Source organism: Coffea arabica, chromosome 4c (assembly GCF_036785885.1).
Source record: "Coffea arabica cultivar ET-39 chromosome 4c, Coffea Arabica ET-39 HiFi, whole genome shotgun sequence".
Lineage (NCBI taxonomy): Eukaryota > Viridiplantae > Streptophyta > Magnoliopsida > Gentianales > Rubiaceae > Coffea > Coffea arabica.
In genome coordinates, this window is record NC_092316.1 from 51,027,936 (window position 1) to 51,048,626 (window position 20,691).

Sequence of the window (20,691 nt, forward strand, 5' to 3'; positions counted from 1 at the left end):
TGAAGATGTACATTACTTTCCTCCAAAAAAAAAAAAAATCGTAGAATACGGAGCAAAGTCTTGGAGCTTAAATATACTCGAGCCCACATAGCAAAAAGAGTGGAACCAAACCAATGATTATGTGCCTATTAGCTAATTATAATGAGAATTAGCCAATTATTAGTACAAGGAAAATACGAAGATGATAAACACCGAACTCTCAACTACTAATTTTTTAAATTTATAATTATTCTATAATAATTATCCCATATTCTATAATAATTATCCCATCTTTTTATCACTATCTATTTTTTCAGTATTTCCACCTCCGAAGATACATTTCCTGATTTTTAAAAATTTCAAAGGATATAAATAACGTTGAAAGGAGTTTTGTATACAGCTCTAAATTCAACAACAAATTCAGCTATAATCTAAAAATGTCTTTGGACAAATATACCCTCCAATTCGCATGCTCCATGGCTCACATCTCCCCTTCGGAAGGAAAAAGGGTATAACAGTCCAAGAATGCCAAAAGATACCCAAAATTCGCCAAGTATTTCCAGCATGCATCCACCTCGTGGAGGGGCAAAATGGTAATCACAACCTGATGACGGCATCGACAAAATGTGACCAATTAACCAACCAACAAAACTACTTGTTACAAATAACATCTTGAATTCCATTGAGCTTCCTTTACTTGATCGAACAGCCCAAAATTCAGTTATTTCAACACGTCTCACGACAGTTATGGCTATGTTGTTATATTCTTCTTAACGTAGCCTATAAATTCTCTGCCACCATTTCTCAGATTTTGCCTAGTCTCTTCTTCATCTTCTATGTTCTTATCCTATAATTTTACACTGAAAAGATGAAGAAAAGCAGCAATGGCCAAAATCAAGAAATTGATGCATTTTTATCTGTATCAATTTTGTAAGAGTATTTGACAACATGGGCAACTGCTTTGTTAGGCCAAAACTTAAGAAAGTTGAACATGTTATGAATCCTTACGCTTCTAATTCCAAACTTATGCAACCTCCCAACAACGTTGTCCTTCCCCCTAGAGGATTCTCTGCCCCAGGTAACTTATTTTATTTGAATTCATTTTTTGTTTCTAAATTTTTCCTAATGATTGCATGCATGCAATTACTGGCTGGCGTTATTTTGTATCAATTCCTACCTGAGAATTTGGGTTCTTAATTATGGATTGAAAGTTGATAATAGGTGTATTTTCATCGATCAACCCTTAAAATGTTCATTGTATGGCTAGTGTTTACATCGTTTTCCCCGTATCGAAATTCATCTGAATTCTAAAGTTGGAGATGAAGCAATTTCTTGGGTTTTTGGCAGTATTTCTTTGGTTGGGCCATGTTGAAGAAGGCTTTACTCAGTATGCTTTTGCACGCCACAAACAATGTAGCATTGGTTTTTATGTCTCTGTGTACCATGATTGATGATCAAGTTGTTAAAGCTTACTTTTGGAATTTTCTTGCTATTGATCTGTATTCGTAAATTGATTCCTTTCTTTCAAGCTTTTTTTTTTTTTTTGTGTGAGATGTTTATTTCAAGGAATCAATTTAACTTCTATTGAATGACTTTAAATAGGACTGTTTTTTCAAAACACTTCCAAGCAAGAGTTGTTTAGAATTCTCAATGCAGAGTGAAGGAGTTTGATTTCTTCTATAAAGAGTATAATTAGGCAATTATATGCTTCGAATAGTACACATAAGATTGATACATTCTGGTAAAAATGGAGTTTTCTGCAGTTGTTTGAGATGACTTCTTGTTAGATTGTGATATAAATTTGGAGTATGTTTCAAAATTAACGCAAACGTCCTTAATTAGCAGCATTAATTTGAAAGGATTACCAGGATGACCACCTCTTTGGTGTGCCAATATGGTTTTGCTAGGACGATCTAAGGTTTATGAAGAGCTTAAGGCATCATCATAAAACTCCTTTAGGGACCAGTATCATGATGAAAAACTTTGAGATTTTTGCAATTTACCCTTCTTAAAGACACCATCGGTTTGAACCTTGATGAACTCTGTCTTCATTTTCTTCGTTTCGTATTCAAGGAGTACAAGTGAATTCCTAGCAGTTATCAACTCTTCAATGAAATTGGTAAACTTAAACTATCCGATTCTAATTAGTGAAACAAGATCTTGAGGCAAAGAGTTACTAAATAGATTCAAAGTGAATTCTAAAAGATACTTTCATCTCGATGCCAGTTTAGCTGAGCGGCTTGGATGAAAATTGTTGTCTTATAAGTGCCATTTCCTAGATTTCAGTTCTTACTTATGTAGCCACAAGCAAGGAGAAATAAACCATAACAGAAAACTAGGTAAATAACTTTAGCTAGCTAGTACACCTCCCACCAATGTACGAAGAAGTGGTGGAAAGATTGGTATTGGTGGAAAAATAGTTTATTCATGGAACTACTACATTGCCCTTGACGACAACTAAAGTTATGCATTTCTTCCTTTTCCTCTTTTTCCTCAAAAACTTGTTGTAATGTGTATGCAATTGTATTTTGCGAAGTTCAAGAAGAATTATGAGTAAATGTTTCACACTTTGAGTAGCATTTTATGGACTGACTCTTCAAATTGCTTATGCTTCCTTCCCTCTTTTGGCATATGCTACAGCTTAATTTTTAAGAACTTTGTCCTGATACGGATCTCATAGATCGTATACCATATAATAATGAAGAATCAAGCCAAAGAATTGCTCAGTTAGAAATTTTGGGATCAACCATTGGACCATGGAGTCGATCTTTACCATGTTTGCATAGTAATCTTATCTCTTCTGCTTAATTATCATCTTTACCCTTTTTTTTTTGTCTTTTCTTGCTTCAGGTATTGCATTTCCTGACCAACGTAGTCATCCTTTACCTATGCCAACTCCAGCAGCGCAAACTTCAACAGATAAGAAGAGAAGTGGAGTTTTACCAAATCCGCCAACTCTAGCACCTCAAACTTCAACAGAGAAGAAGAGAAGCGTAGTTTTACCAAATCTGCCAACTGAGAGTCAAATTTTGGCATCTCCCGGTCTAAAATCATTTTTGTATACTGAACTTTGTAAGGCCACTCAAGACTTCTGTCCCGAAAATCTCGTGGGTGAAGGTGGCTTCGGTTGTGTTTACAAAGGATGGCTCGCAGAAGATACCCTTAATGCTGCAACACCTGGTTTAGGCATGGCTGTTGCAGTAAAGAAGCTTACACCCCAGGGGTTTCAAGGCCACAAGGAGTGGTTGGTACGTATCTTGTACAAATTTCTCCTTTTGAGTTTTTGACTGATAACACATAGTTCTCTCCTTCAGCTATGAAGTTTCTTTTCTGTTTCTGTTTCTCACGCTGATGTCTGGTTGAGCAGTCTGAAGTAAATCATCTTGGCCGACTTCATCACGCTAATCTAGTCAAGCTTATTGGGTTCTGCTTGAAAGGCGAAAACAGGCTACTAGTGTATGAGTACATGCCCAAACATAGCCTGGAAAATCATTTATTCAAAAGTAAGGAATTTTAGTTTCAAGAAAATTTGCTTGGCTACTATCATATTGTATGCAACACTAAGCACATGTAGAACTATATTTATCTTTTCAGGGTTTGCTATGGTACATTCATTTTCAGTCCAGCTAAAAAATCATCTTGATTTGCAGGGTGCAGACAACCTCTCTCGTGGGAAACAAGGGTGAAGATTGCTGTAGGTGCTGCTCGGGGCCTCTATTTTTTGCATAATTCTGAACCGCCAATCATATATCGTGATTTCAAAGCTTCTAATATTCTATTAGATTCGGTATGCTAGGTTTTACTTTCCTTCTTTTGGGTGCATATATGTTTCATTTCAGGAAATCAGCCAAAGATTTTGATTAAACATGAGCTGTATTTACTAGAGCAAAGTCTTTTCAGTATTTTTTACAATTTCCTGTTGCATCTGTCCACTTACCTGGATAACAATGTCTTACCCCTCAAAAATAACGCTAAAAGAACAGGCTGGTCAAAATATGCCTAAGATGAGATAGACAGAAACAGGACTATCTGGATGACCTCAAATGGTTGGGACTGATATAGTTGAGACTTAAATCAAGACCCTCTAACAGCTTTACATTTGTAGGACCTTAAATCTTCGATCAAGTATATTTTTTATTCACCGGCAGTTAAGCTGATAGTGTTTGACAAACTAGTCACAGCTCCTATCCATCTATACAGGAATTTAATGCAAAGCTTTCAGATTTTGGCTTGGCAAAACATGGTCCAACAGGAGATCAGACGCATGTTACTACGAGAGTCATGGGAACTGAAGGTTATGCTGCTCCAGAATATCTTAGAACAGGTTAATCTTCTACCCTTCTGATTACATATATATTTTTTGTGTCCTGCTTCACAAGGAACGCCTGTAAATTTACCCAAGATGTGGCAAAAGAATTTTGAGCTTGAAACTTGAAAAGTTGCTGTCTTTGTGCTCAGCTGATTGATTACTGTGTATCAAGCGAGCAGGCCTCTAAGCGAACATTAACTTCTTGTGATATTGAATTTTTGGTTTCACCACTTTGATGATGTATCATTTTCATAGAGCTATAATACTTTTGGTCCATTTTTTGTGACTGTTGCCTTATCTCAAGTTTGGCTTTGCTGATACATGTTGCCCATAAAAATCATACTGCGCAGGATTATTTTATGTTTCTTTTGATTTGATTATATCACTTGGACCGTTTGGCCCCAATGAACTTCTACTTTCCAGTTTTAAATGTATTGACAAAGTTTGCTAAAATTCTGTGCACATATGGGTTTAGGATATAACAGAAGCAAGTAATACACTATGGTCGTTTATTGCATCAGATTGCTCCATCCTGTCAATTGAATTCCACTTTATAGTACCAGTTACTCCTGTCTAGATGCAACTTTTGCTGAGAAAATAAGGTTCTGATCCTTCAGTTGGTTCACCTTGTTAGGAATTCTCATGTTGTTACTCTCTTTTTGTTACCTTAACAGGCCGATTGAATGTCAAATGTGATGTTTACAGCTTTGGAGTGGTACTTTTTGAGCTGCTTACTGGTCGAATTGCTGTTGATTATAGAAGAGCTAAAGAGGAGCAGAATTTGGTTAAATGGGTAAGGCCTCACCTGCGTGACAAACGTACAATAGCCAGGATCATGGACAGCAGGTTAGAGGGTCAGTATCCCAGGAAAGGAGCTTATGTTGCTGCTACTATTGCATTATATTGTGTGAATCCGGAGCACAAATATCGGCCGCCTATGGCAGAAGTCTTAGAGTATTTGGAACACCTCCAATCACCAAAGTTTCAGAAGTTACCCACTTCGTCAGATTCAATGCAACAAATGCAGTCAAGTTCAATATCCAGATCTCCGCCGCCTGCACTTCACCTTTCACCTCCAAATTGGTCACCTGTTAATCGATCACCACGTGGATCTTGTAGACCACTTCCTCTAAAATCCCCACACCGCTCTCGATTTTCAACTTTCCTGGAATCATGACGAACAATTGAATGGAAGCAAATTTTGCTTATGATGTTAATTGTGATCCAAAGTCCAACTGTGAATAAAGCTCCATGTGGGAAAAATATATGTTTCATCTTTACAATTTTGATACAGGTAATAGCCTTCTTTGGAAATACAAAGCATAGAAAAGCAAAAAAGATGGAGTTAGAACCTTTTTCCTTAGTTCCTTTGTTTCTTTTCTATAGTTATTAAAATCAGTATCAGCATCATTTTCCATCCCGTCTCATAGTCTGCAATGGACACAATCTCCTCAATCTTTACATAGAAATGCATGTCGTCAAGCTTTAAGTGCGTGGACTGGACTGTTTGATTCTATCCACTTGTGGAGATGGTTTTGTACAGTGGTTTAGGCGGAATTTGGCTCTTGTTTCTTTTTAGACATGGTACTGATCACCAGCATATTGGAAGTCATTATTATGTATGCTACCTTGTATTCAGGGAAAGTAGGAAATGCTAATGATCTCTACTTCTATACATCTTTAGTGCTGGGAGAGGGTTACGAGGAGGAGGTGTTCACAGTTTGCAGGTGAATATGTTGATGTAATTGAGGTGACAAACACTTCGCGTTATGAAACAGCCTATCGATCATTGCAGGGTAAACTACTTCTCGATGATTGCTGAAGTAATGTTCACGACCTGGATTTGACTTATATTTGAACTGGATCTCAGTATGATGGGAATTGTGCTCTTACCTTGGAAGGGAAGACAAATAAGTTGAACGAAGGAAAAAGTTGAGTTATTTGCCCGTGTATTGTCTGCTTGATTGCTCTTTGCAGCAGCAAGCTAGATCAAAGCACTGCTATGGTGCTGTGTAAAGTTCAGACCATTGAGAGCCCTTCTCTGTATCCATGAGGAGATGTAACATGCTTTCCCACAGTTTTGTAATGGCTCTACGAGGAAGTTACATCTCAATGTTTTGAAAATCGAACAGGATTGGCCAGTTCAACCAATTAAACCGTGAACCGACCATGCCTCCAACCCGATTCAATAAAAAATCAAAAAAATTAATTGAACAGATCAATCTCGGTCAAGAACTAGTTGAATCAGTAAAAAAATGATAAAAACTAGGTGGTTCAACCTGTTTTTATTAAGTTTTTATTTTTTAAAATAAATATTTTAGTTTTATTCAAAATTTTTAATACTAAAATAAATAAAAAATTATTAAACCTTTGAACTAGTTGAATCGATCAAACTGCAAATCAAAAAAATTTTCAGTTCACTCTCCGGTCCGAATTTAAAAATATTGAGTTACAAATGGTAAAAATTGCATATATGTAAAGTAGCTTCTCAAAGAAAGTAAGATTGAGACATTACTCAATCATTCATTAGACCATGGAGATAGGGAACCACATAAGCTTCAGCGAAACTTCCATCTGTCAACAACTTCGTATGTTAACATTTATTCCACTAGCAACAGGTGGAGCTTAAAAGAAAAACAAACTTTTGATTTGATAATATTCAGCTAATGTGACAAATGACTATTGAAAGTAGACTAAAGCACAACAGTAAGGATTAGGGGCAGGAACGGTCATCAGATGGACCGTCCTTGAGTGGTCTCCTCACAAGTGGCAACGAAATGTGAGAAATGATCCACGTCAGGAAGCTTGCAGCAGGGACAAAAAAACGACGCTGTTTGATTTAGTGAGAAAGTAAAAAAAAAAAAAAAAAATTAGAAGAAGTGCTGACCGTAACAGACTCGTTACGAAACGTGAGCATCGAGAATTAGCAAAGTCCAGTGCAAAATGAATCATTGAAAATGAAAAGACCCAATTACACTCCCTCTAAAACGAAACAGTTGCCGAAATTCACATCTGCCAAAAAATAGGGCAAGATACGAGAGGAGAAAATAACAGAGAAAAATAGGAGATTGGCAACATACGTGCGACATTGCGAAAAGATGTGGAACTGCGGCATTATTGAAGGAAAATCACAGCAAGGAGAAGCAAGAAGTGGTGGCAGAAGAACAAATTTTTTGTGATTAGGGTTTATTAAAAGAACAAGAAAGGTGAACCCAAGTTACAAAGTAGAAGATCGTGGGATCCGGAGTAGTGATCGAGCACAAAGCAGTCAGGTAAAACATGAGAAAGTCTTAGGTGATATAGTAATGTGCGTAGTTTGACAAAAAAGTGGAAGGACTTTACTTGTGGATGTTTTTGGTATACACTATGATGATTGCATAGAGGGATGTTACGTGAACACGATTTTGTGTATAGTAATTGATAAGTGCAGCGTCAAAGGAGTATTATGTGTTAGTCTTTGAGTGTCGAAACAGGAGAGTGGGAAATCTTGCGACACAACTGCTTGAGAAAATGTGTGCATGGTAGGTGGAAAAAATGGGTGTAGGTTGTAATTACTATGTGCTAAGTAGATCATACGACGTGTTGAGGGTATCATACACTGCGAAACCAAATAATCAGAAGATCATTCAGTGAAGGACGGTTCACACAGCACGTTGGATGAGTATTATCTTATGTGAATAAAAAGTGACATGGAGAAAAAATGTTACGGTGTGTTAAGGTGTAAAACATTAACATAACAAAGTCGAAACATGGTATATGTAATACATAGTATAAGAAAAAAGACTAGAAAATAACAAAAGCTATGGGCAAAGGACATATTATATTGTATTGTGAAAGTGCTACCTCCTGTATGTGACCCGAGTCCCATTTAAAAAATAGGATCATAAAAGATGAAATGGATTGCATGGAATTTGAAGATAGGAGAGTTGGCAATAATATAAATACGTTAGGCAGAATAACAGACTGTTGTGTGTGTCATACTTAGCGTGCAAAAAATGTTACAAGTTTCGTTAGTTTATGGGCTACAAAACAATGTTGGATAGGTCTTACATGTAGTGGATGACTAGGTACATAACAGAAATAGAATAGAAATGTTAGTGTGAAATTGGTATGTTATATTTGAGATTTCATTGGTGTATGTGTGTTGTATTAGTTCATGTGCATGAATACAATGTTGGATAAGTCTTGCATGTTGTGGATTAACAGATACAGAGAAGAAACAAAGTAGAAATGTTAGTGTGAAATTTGTGTGTCGTATTTGAGACTTCATTGATGTATACTTATCCAACATTATATTCATTGAGACTTCTACATTCGTGTATATTTATTGTATTAGTTGCATAAAGATGTCGTTTATTTTATCAAAACTAAGAGGTAGGAGAGTAGAATGCAATTGAAAAATGTTAGTTAGAATAAAAAGTTATCCATCTGCTTGTTGAAAGATAGAACAAAATATCGGTCCCTTCTCTTAGTTAGTCGTTGTACAGAATGTGTTACTTAGATTTGGAAGTAGTATATCATGTGTTACTGTACTTTGTACTGTATTATGGAGGTAAAATCTTAAAAATTGAGAAGCAGAAAATTTGTAATAAATTTTTGTAACTAATGATTGTAGATGGCACAAAAGAGATCAAGAAAATCACCTAAGAAAATGAGCAGAGAAGAAGAAGGGGGAATATGCTGTGAAAGGGAAAATTAGACACCATCAAAGGCATTGAACAAGTAAATGGGCAGTATCTTTGTCTAAGCATGGCCAATAGGAGGTGACATACATAAATTTGATTACAATGTTAATGAGCAAAGACAAGATGGCACGGATAAGAATCGGAAGACGGAACAAGAGTTTAGGTGAAAATGAAGAAATAAAGGCAGCAGGAACAAATGAAATCAGACAACCAGTTCCACTGTTGAATCCGTGGATGAAGTTCAGGTAATGTTGATGTTAATTAAAAATAATAATCATGACTAAAACGCACAGTTAATGGGTTTATGTTTAACATGTGTAGGAAGGAGTATTAAAACACCGTCCCAGTGAAAGGCGTTAAGATAACAGAGGTATGCATGAAAAGTTAAATAAATCATTAATCAATAAAATAGTAACCCAATAAAAATAAAAAACACAATTAGAAAATACTGAGTTGCATATAACATGATTCGCGATTATATGCATTCAATACAGTATAATAAAATGACCAAAGCAGCATATGATAAGCTGAGCGAGAAAGATGTACAGAAGCGAAAAGGGAACTATTGGAAAGAGAAAGAGAAGTACAAGAGAGAAATGGCGCGACTTGGAAAGGCTATACTACCAAAAAAGCGGATGAAGGTAAACACGAAGCATGGCTGCTAAAATGAGTTGTTTTGTGATATTTATAGTGTATGGCTAACTAGTTTTTTTCGTTGAACTTGATTATAGAATGAGAAGTATACCATTCATTGTTCACCAAATCAGATGTTTTGGTTAGCATCAAACATCGATGAAATAAAAAAACAACAGATCAGAGATATGGGGTTTGGAGGGCTGCTGGAAATAAAGTGTCGCTCTATTCTGAATGGCATAGGAACCTGGCTGGTTGACAATTTTAATCCAACACTAAGTAGCTTTCAGTTATATAGAGATGATATGCTATTTTTAATAGCAAAAGACATCAGTTTAATCCTTGCAATCCCGAATGATAGGCTCTTACCGGTTGAAGATGCTGATAGCAATGAGAGTAGAGATTCTGGATCAAGTCGCCGAACATACAAATGGAAAGAACTGCCAAAGGAGTTAGTATCCATGCTCCCGAATAATAGCCTCTTACCAGTTGAAGATGCTGATAGCAGTGAGGGTAGAGATTCTGGATCAAGTCGCCGAACATACAAATGGAAAGAGCTGCCAAAGGAGTTAGTATCCATGAGCAGTGGGATACTAACTCCGTTGGCAGCGCTCTTTCCATTTGTATGTTCGGTGACTTAGTTCAGAATCTCCACCTTCACTACTATCAGCATCTTCAATTGATAAGGGGCTATCATTCGAGATTCCAAAAATTAAACTGATGTCTTTTGCTGTTAAAGGTGGCATACCATTTCTATGCAGCTGAAAGCTATTGATAAGGGGCTATCATTCGGGATTCCAAAAATTAAACTGATGTCTTTTGCTGTTAAAGGTTGTAAGCACAAATTTTGTTGCCTAAAATAAAAGACAAGAAAACTTGCACAAATATCAAATTGATTAAATCAGATAATAAGCAGGTTACAATCTCTGAAAATTCTTAAATCAAAGAAATTAATCCCCTGATTCTTTTCTTCGAATAGTTTCAATTGAAGGGCCGAAAAGACTTGTTCTCCAATTGAAAGGATGTTTCCTACAATTTCGGCGTAGAAAACAATTGATTTGATGATGGCGTCAAACACTTGGAACTTCAAGTCTTCAACACCGATAGCAGGAGGATTTGTTCGACTTGATTTGGGCTTGGATTTGAGGAAGAAAGCTCTTGAGGGAATTTGACAGAGTTTCTCCGAATGTTAGGGATTTTTCTTATGTCTTTGCCTTGAGGGAAGACCTCTATTTATAGCCAAAATATGTAGGCTAGGTCTTCAAGAAAACCCTCCAGAAATCTTCCTGCATTTTGGGTAACTTGTAACTCAAGAAACCCATTTAATTTGGGCTTAAATAGTGGGCCAACCCAAATGGTCCATGGTGAATTAATAAAGCAATCAATTCACTCTAACTTAAATGACCATTATGAATTTAATTTGATTTAATAGCCCATACAATATTGACCCAATTGCCAGTCCAAAACATAATGGACTTCTATAATTTAATTTAATTTAATCAAGATCGATTTAATTTAAATAAATCTCGACTAAATAAATTAAATAAAATTTCTTTGTCTACAAAGGTAGCATACCATCTCTATGCAACTGAAAGCTATTTAGTGTCAAATCAAAATTGTCGACTAGCTAGGTTCCTATGCCATTCAGAATGGAGCGACACTTTATTTCCAACAGCTCTCCAAACCCCATATTTCTGATCTGCTGTTTTTTTGTTTCATCGATGTTCGATGCTAACCAAAACATCTAATTTGGTGAATATCGAATGGTATACTTTTGATTCTATAATCAAATTCAACAAAAAAAACTAGTTAGCCATACACAGAATATCACAAAACAACCCATTTCAGCAGTCATGCTTTGTGTTTACTTTCATCCACTTTTTTGGCAGTATAGCCTTTCCAAACTATGTCATTTCTCTCTTGTACTCCTCTTTCTCTTTTCGATAGTTCTCTTTTCGCTTCTGTACATCTTCCTCGCTCATTTTATCATATACTGCTTTGGCCATTTTATTATACTGTATTGGATGCATATAATCGTGAATCACGTTATATGCAACTCAGTATTTTCTAATTTTGTTTTTATTTTTATCGGGCCACAACTTTGTTGATTAATGCTTTATTTAGCTTTTCATGCATACCTCTGTTATCTTAACGCCTTTTGCTGGAACGGTGATTTGATACTCCTTCCTACACATGTTAAACATAAACTCATTAACTGTGCATTCTAGTCATGATTATTATTTTTAATTAACATCAACATTACCTGAACTTCATCCACGGATTCAACGGTGGAATTGGTTGTCTGATTTCACTTGTTCCCGCTGCCTCTATTTCTTCATTTTCACCTAAACTCTTGTTCCGTTTTCCGATTCTTATCCGTGCTATCCTGCCTCTGATCATTGACATTGTAATCAAATTTATGTATGTCACTTCCTACTGGCCATATTTAGACAAAGACATTGCCCACTTACTTGTTCAATATCTTTGATGGTGTCTAGCCTTCCCTTTCACAGCGTATTCCCCCTTCTTCTCTGCTCATTTTTTTAAGTAATTTTCTTGATCTCTTTTGTGTCATCTACAATCATTAGTTACAAAAATTTATTACAAATTTTTTGCTTCTCAATTTCTAAAATTTTACCTCCATAATATAGTATAAAGTACAGCTATGTATGATATACTACTTCCAAATCTAAGTAACACATTCTCTACAACGACTAAATAAGAGAAAGTACCGATATTTTGTTCTATCTTTTAACGAGCAAATGGACAACTTTTTATTCTAATTAACATGTTTCAATTGCATTCTGCTCTCCTACCTCTTACCTTTAATATAATAAACGACATCTTTATGCAACTAATACAATAAACATACGCCACTGTAGTAGTAAATATGACCTATTAATCTGAGTACAATAACATTTCTATTCTATTTCTTCTCTGTACCTGTTAATCCACAACATGTAAGACTTATCCAAAACTGTGTTCATGTGCACGAACTAATACAATAAACATACACCAATAAATTTTCAAATACGACATACCAATTTCAAATTAACATTTCTATTCTGTTTCTGTCCTGTATATGTTAATCCACAATATGTAGGAGTTATCCAACATTGTATTTATGTACACGAACGAATACAATAAACATACACCAACGAAATCTCAAATAAGACATACCAATTTCACACTAACATTTCTATTCTGTTTCTTCTCTGTACGTATTAATCCACAACACGTAATACTTATCCAATATTATGTTCATGAGCACGAACTAATACAACAAAAACATACACCAATGAAATCCCAAATACGAAACACCAATTTCACACTAACATTTCTACTAGGGGTATGCAAACTTGAAAAATTTGGATTTCGAAACCGATTTCGAATTAAATTCGAAATTTCGAATTCGAAATTTCGGTAATTCGAAACTGAAATTGCTAATTCCGTATTCGAATTGGTCAAAATCGGGTCGAATTCGAAAACAAAAAATTTGAAATCGGAATTACCGATTTCGAATTGACGAATTTGAAATAAGAATTCGAATTAGGAAATTCGATTTCGATTTCTAATAATAATATTTAAATATAATTATAATATAATAGTTTTTAACATAACAAGTAACTTCCGTCTGCTTCCCTATCAGATGCCAAAAGCCCTAATCTCTTAACTCACCTTGAGCTTCCGCCGCCTCATTCCTCAGAGTCTCACATTCCTTCCTCCATCTCCACCGCTTGACTCACCAACTCAGCTTGCTCTCTCTCCCTCTCTTTCACAGTTTCGCCGCCTCTTTCACTCACCGCATCCATCACCTCTTTCACCTCACTACCTCAGAGATTTTCACTATCCTTCGCATCACACATTCATCTTTCTCACCAGTTCTTCAAGCCCGACAGAGACAGACACCATCAGCCTTCATATTCAAGACCGTCGGACATCTTCACGCCATCTTCACTCTTCATCTTCAAGCCATCATCAGCCTTCACTTGAAGAGGACATTCTGAGGTACGCCAGTGATTTTACTCACCTTTTTCATCTATGTTTCTAGTTTATTTTTCTTAGGCATTTCATCAAGCAGCTTCCAAGCACGCGGTATAGGTTCTGGTTATGATTTTTGGTTGGATCTTTGGTTATGATTTTTGTTTCAGCGGTTCTTAATAGAGATGAACGTTCCATATTTGGTGCAATTTGTTGGCTTATGGTGTTAAATAGTACATTGAAAACTGGGTACACTGTGGTGCACCTAATGTAATTCAAGCCGGTGACTAATTGTTGTCGCAAGCTGTAGTATGAACTTCTGTAGGAAAGATTTTTTATTTTTGATCAAGTTTGGATTTTCTAGGTTCTTTTCGCGATCATATTCTTGAATGACTCTGTTTGCATTTTGTGGTTTTGTTAATTTTGTGGAAAAGGTGCATTTCGTGAGTGTTTTTCTTGCCTAGTATTCCTACTATGACTTTTGTGCGAAAAAAAAACTAAGTGGACTTTGGGAGAATTTTCTAAGTGGATATTAACTAAAGACCATTGTCTGATGCCATCCATATGGCTTAGCACTTCAATTTAAAAAGATTTGCTGAGAATTTTGACGAGAAAGAAAGAGTCAGAATGGAGGTAATGGTAGCAGGTTTAATTGAAAAGTGGACTTTGGGTTGTCACTGGCTGCTCATGAAGGATGATTTCCATTCTAAGAAACTATTAAGTAGCCTGTTAAACATTAGCATGTAATGTATGGTAAACACGGGAATTGAATGTGATACAACTGAAAACTCTAGAAGCTCAGAAAAGTCAATTTGAATAGTACTGGTTCGATTATAAGCAACAAAAATTGTCTGGATCTGATGCTATATTACTTGCATGCTTTTAGTAGAACTGGTTGGCCGCCGCCTTCACTATGGAAATGATTTTGTTTGGGACTTGAAAATGGGATCAAATAACATTTCAAATAAATTGTTACATCCTACACAATTGGCATAGTCTTTGTGACTTTCAAATTTTGGCCATCTTATAGTTTTTGTCACTTTCAAACCTGTTTTATGTTCTTAGGTATATTAGCATATTTGTGTCTGAATACTATAGAAGTATTACTCAAGTGGAGAAGTTCAAACTTCTGATTCATTGAAGTCTAATTATCTACTTTCATTTTCTTTTGCATACCAGTAAACATGTCCACTTTTGAGGTGATAGAAGGTTCAAGTGATTCAATGCTATCTTCATGTCCAGCTCCCATTTCCAACAGCTGTGAAGAATCTGGCCTTGGTGTTAAGAAGAAGAGAGGCAAGTACAAGAAAAGGTCACCAACTTGGGATCATTTTCAACCTCACTATGACCAAGGTGTTCGTCATGGCATACGTAACTACTGTACGAAAATGATAGCTGCTGATTCGAAATCTAATGGTACTACTCCTCTCTTATCCCATGTTTAATCATGCGAAACGAATCCCGCAAATAAGTGTAAGGGGCAAGGTACATTATGCTTGGGTGAAGTTGGTGCTCTTGGGGGGGATGTCAAGAGTGCACTTATTAGTTGGAAATATGACCCTGATGCAATTAGAAAGAGCATTGCTTATATGTTGATTGTTGATGAATTGTCATTCAAACATGTAGAAGGTAAAGGATTTCAGCATGTCATGAGAACTGTTTGTCCTTCTTTTCAAATTCCTTCAAGGTGGACAATTACTAGATATTGCTATCAACTTTATTTAGATGAAAAAATTAAGTTGAAAAATATGTTAAGGCGTAAAACTGTTAGATTTTGCCTTACCACTGATTGTTGGACATTTATCCAGCGAATAAATTATATGTGTTTGACAGCTCACTTTATTGACTGTGATTGGTAGTTGAACAAAAGAATTTTAAATTTTTGTCCAATTAGTAGTCATAAAGGGACTGAAATTAAGAAGAGTATTGAGAAATGCTTATTAGAGTGGGGGATTGATGATGTTTTCACAATAACAGTTGACAATGCTTCTTCAAATGACACGGCTGTGCAATATTTGGTTGGAAAATTGGAAAATTGGGGTAAAGCTATATTAGGAAGAAAGTGGATTCATATAAGATGTGTAGCTCACATAATCAATTTGATTGTGAGTGATGGCCTAAAAAAATTTGGGGGGTCTGTTGATTCTATCCGAACTATTGTGAGATATATTAGACAATCACTTTCTCGTTTGAAAAAATTCAAGGAATGTGCTGAAATTGAAAAAATTGACAGTAAAAGATTACTAAGTTTAGATGTGGCAATTAGGTGGAACTCAACCTACTTAATGTTAGACAGTGCCCATAGGTTTGAGAGGGCATTTGAGAGGTTTGAGGAGCAAGATCCATATATGCTGCATGAGCTAGAGCACTTGCCAACAAAAGGTGATTGGGAAAAGGCAAGATTCTTAACTATATTTTTGGAGAATTTTTATAATTTCACACTAAAGGTTTCTGGTTCCAAATATGTGACATCTAATAATCTTATCAATGAGCTTAGTCACATTAATGGCATCCTAAAAGAAATGGCAGAAAGTGCTAATCCCGACTTGAGTGGAATGGCAAAAGTAATGAAAGACAAGTATGATAAGTATTGGGGAAGATTAGAGAAAATGAACATGTTGATTTTCATTGCTTACATGTTTGATCCTATGACAAAGTTTGAGTATTTTGAATTCATTGCTTGTAAAATACCGAGGGTGCCGTTGTGGCTCATGTAGCCAAGGATGCAATGTATGAATTGTTTAATGATTACAAGAGACTCAATAATTCTGCTGGATCTTCTCAATCCTCTACTTCTTCACTTTCTAGTGGATCTGAAAATAGCATTTCTTCCTTTGATGGAGAAGTCTCCAAAAAAATAAATGATAGATACAGAATTGCATTCAAGAAAAGAAAAGTTGAACTTGGAGGAAAGAATGCTAAATCTGAACTTGACAAATATTTGAGTGAGGATTGTGAGGATGAGGATCTCGAGTTCGATATCTTGAATTGGTGGAAAGATAATAGTTTTCGGTTGCCAATACTTTCGCAAATGGCTCGTGATGTGTTGGTTGTCTCGGTCTCTATGGTTGCTTCCAAATCTGCCTTTAGTACCGGAAGACGTGTTCTTGACCCATTCAGAAGCTCTTTAACTCCAAGAATTCTGCAAGCCTTGATTTGTACTCAAGACTAGTTTCGGGCATCCGAAAATGAGTTGAATGTAGAAGAAAAATTGGAGGATCTTGAGGAATTTGAATCTGGTAAATTATCTTCTTTCTTATTGACAACCTTGAAATATTTTTTCTATTCATAAATGCAATTAAGCTACTTCATTCTTTTTTTCTTTCTTGAATAATAGGTTTGATCAAAGGAGGTACAGAAGCCACAATTGTTGATGTTTAAATTCTCTAATGGTGATTCTGATTTGGTGCTCATAGAAATTCAAGTTTGAAATGTTGTCAAATTGAAATGTTGTCTTATTTGTGTGAAAGGCACTCTGGTTATATTTGTTTACCAGTATAAGTATTCTCGTATGAAAGACTGGAATTGTTTGATAATATTTGATTTGTATTATTTACTGGAATTGTTTTGTATTTGAAATTTGGACTGGAATGGTTGTATAAGTATTGGAATGGTTGTATAAGTATTCTCGTATGAACTATGGAGTGGTAGAGTTCGTGATTTATGGTATTGGAACAATGGAAAGGCACTCTGGAGTCTGGAATGTGGAGTTGAATATGGAATTGTTATTCAGTTTCATCCTTTCCTCTTGAATTTGAGATAGCCGACTTGTTTTTACTTGTGCATTCACTTTGAACAGGTTTTCCGTTTTTTAACAAGAGAGGAGAGGGCCAAAAAAAAAAAAAAAAGAGAATTCGGTGAATTCGGAATTCACCAAATTCCGAATTCAATTCAGTAGCGAATTCGAAATCGGCATTAGCCATTTTGAAATCGAATTCGGTCGGGAAAATTAAGGCCAAAATTTCAAAAATTTCCGATTTCAAACTTCCGAATTATCATTTTCGAATTCGATGCACATCCCTAATTTTTACTCTGTTTCTTCTCTGTACCTGTTAATCCACAACATGTAAGACTTATCCAACATTGTATTTATGCACATGAACTAATACAACACACATACATCAATGAAGTCCCAAATACAACATACCAATTTCACACTAACATTTCTATTCTATTTATGTTATGTACCTATTCATCCACTACATGTAATACCTATCCAACATTGTTTTGTTGCCCATAAACTAACAAAACTTGTAACATTTTTTGCACGCTGAGTATGACACACACAACAGTCTATTATTCTGCCTAATGTATTTATATTACTGCCCACTCTCCTATCACCAAATTCCATGCAATCCATTTCATCTTTTATGGTCCTATTTTTCAAATGGGATTCAGGTCACATACAAGAGGTAGCACTTTCACAATACAATATAATATGTCTTTCGTACCTAACTTTTGTTATTTTCTAGTCTTTTTTCTTATACTATGAACTACATACATCATGTTTTGACTTTGTTATATTAATGTTTTACACCTTAACACACCGTAACATTTTTTCTCCATGTCACTTTTTATTCAAATAAGATAATACTCATCCAACGTGCTATGTGAACTGTCCTTCACTGAATGATCTTCTGACTATTTGGTTTCGCAGTGTATGATACCCTTAACACGTCGTACGATTTACTTAGCACATAGTAATTACAATCTACATCCATTTTTTCCACCTACGAACTCCCAAACCTATGCACACATTTTCTCAAGCAATTGTGCCACAAGATTTCCCACTTCTTTCCCACTCCTGTTTCGACGCTCAAAGACTAGCACGTAATACTCCTTTGACGCTGCACTTATCAATTACTATACACAAAATCATATTCACGTAACATCTCTTTATGCAATCATCATAGTGTACATCAAAAACATCCACAAGTAAAGTCCTTCCACTTTTTTGTCAAACTACGCACATTACTATCACTCTAGGCTTACTCATGTTTTATTTGACTGCTTTGTGCTCGATCATTACTCCGGATCCCACGATCTTCCACTTTGTAACTTGGGTTCACCTTTCTTCTTCTTTTAGTAAACCCTAATCACAAAAAATTTGTTCTTCTGCCACCACTTCTTGCTTCTCCTTGCTGTGATTTTCCTTTAACAATGCCACAGTTCCATAGCTTTTCGCAATGTCACACGTATGTTGCCAATCTCCTATTTTTCTCTGTTATTTTCTTCTCTCGTATCTTGCCCTATTTTTTGGCAGATGTGGATTTCGGCAACTGCTTCATTTTGGAGGAAGTGTAATTGGGTCTTTTCATTTTCAACTATTCATTTTGTGCGGGACTTTGCTAATCCTCGGTGCTGACGTTTCGTAACAAATCCATTAAGGTCAGCACTTCTTCTATTTTTTTTTTACCTTCTCACTAAATCAAATGGCGTCGTTTTTTGCCCCTGCTAAAGGCTTCCTGACGTGGATCATTTCTCACCTTTTGTTGTCACTTGTGAGGAGACAGTTCGAGAACGGTCCATCTGATGATCGTTCCCGCCCCTAATTCCAGCACTAAGGAACCTACAACTTCAAGCGTCCAATTCAATGAAAAAATATATAAAATTGAAACTGCTCATTTTCAATTTGAATAAGGATAAGGGTAAATGTGCATCACATTTTCAAGATCTTCATTTGCTTCTACAAGGTAAACTTATAAAATTTGAGTTTTTTGGTGAGTATCATGCTAACAAAAATGCTTTTAGTTGCTTTTATGAAGTTTTGCTTAGGGTTAAATGCCGAAAACCTCCATGAACTATAGTATGAGTTGCACTTTGTACCTTGAACTATTTTAATGAGCGCTTTACAACATTGGTCAACTAAACAATGATGAAAAAAATAAGTCTAGCCAAGTAATTGATCAAGTGACCGATTTATCCTCCATTAAAAGTTTAAGTGACAAAAATACTCTTTTAGCTAGAAAAATTTTCACTTTAGAAAGACTAATTTTAGCTTCATATTAAAAGTTTAATTGAAAATATTTACATAAAGGGGACAAAATATGAAAAAAAATTTGAAGAACTACTGTTACAATTTCTAAAATCTCATCATCTTGGTTAGCACATCATAATGCCATATCTTCACGTAATAGCAAAAATTACCTGAAATCTTACAAGAATTTAAATGAAGTATACCCAAAAAAGATTATATGAATTTAGCACAATTATATCAGCAAAGGTTCAATACTACACCCAGATTAGAACTGGGAAACAAAATAATGCACCTAGAAATTAAAAAAATTAAATTAGTTTTATGCATATAAAAAAATTAAAGGTACAGTTCAAAGTTAGAGAAATAATTGTCATTCAAAATGACCTCCTCCCCTTCTCCCTTGATATATTGATTTTTATATGTTTTGGTAGTTGAAGGTTGAGAAATTAAGAATTGAAAAGTTTGCCTCCTTTCGCTTGTATCATAAATACATTTCCCAATTTACCTTTTTATATTTCCAACCACCTTTTTATCTCACATACATCACATCACAAAAAGTGTTATAGTAATTATTCTAAATAATTACTTGGAATAATGCTCTATCCAAACAAAGCCTTTGTTTTCCTTCATTTCTTTCTTGAGCCGGTCCGTTTGTTTGTTTATAAATATTCAGCTGTCAAACTATTTATCCTGTGAGTCATTTTCCTAAATTGCCAGTTAAACTTTTAATGGAGGATAAGTTGGCTATTTCACTAATTAAATAAATGGAGTTAATTAATTTTTCTGTCAATTTTTAGATGACTAATAGGGTAAAATGACTATTAAAATAGATTGTGGTGTGAAGCACAAATCTTATAATAGTTAGTAGGGATTTTTTTGCATTTAACCCTTAATAAAATGTCAATTTCAATGTAAAACAACCAAATTGCCAACACCTCATTATTGCATTTTATCAATGTAATGAAGAACCGCAAATAATGAAAAATTTTGAATATATCTTTAATAATAGGTCTGAAATAGGAATTGGAGTACAACATGACATGTCATCTTTCTTATTTTTTATTTTTAAGAAATCATATTTCATATTTTTGGTAAATTAATACTTCAATTTATATATATATTTTTTG

General features: G+C 35.2%; 1 protein-coding gene across 1 annotated transcript; it reads left to right on the forward strand.

Moving 5' to 3' along the window:
* Nucleotides 1-979: 979 nt before the first annotated feature.
* LOC113739333 (probable serine/threonine-protein kinase PBL18) lies at nt 980-5,571 on the forward strand. The gene is made up of 6 exons (XM_027266551.2): nt 980-1,057; nt 2,830-3,227; nt 3,347-3,482; nt 3,630-3,766; nt 4,180-4,303; nt 4,963-5,571. The coding sequence occupies exons 1-6, from the start codon at nt 1,006-1,008 to the stop codon at nt 5,463-5,465; spliced, it is 1,350 nt and encodes a 449-aa protein (XP_027122352.2). The 5' UTR covers nt 980-1,005; the 3' UTR covers nt 5,466-5,571.
* Nucleotides 5,572-20,691: the final 15,120 nt, after the last annotated feature.

Bases quoted from the DNA above. Each gene is read 5' to 3' on its own strand.
- LOC113739333 (XM_027266551.2), top strand. From the start codon at position 1,006: ATGCAACCTCCCAACAACGTTGTCCTTCCCCCTAGAGGATTCTCTGCC. The intron at 1,058-2,829 runs GTAACTTATTTT...TTCTTGCTTCAG, and splicing joins TAGAGGATTCTCTGCCCCAG to GTATTGCATTTCCTGACCAA. The intron at 4,304-4,962 runs GTTAATCTTCTA...TTACCTTAACAG, and splicing joins TCCAGAATATCTTAGAACAG to GCCGATTGAATGTCAAATGT.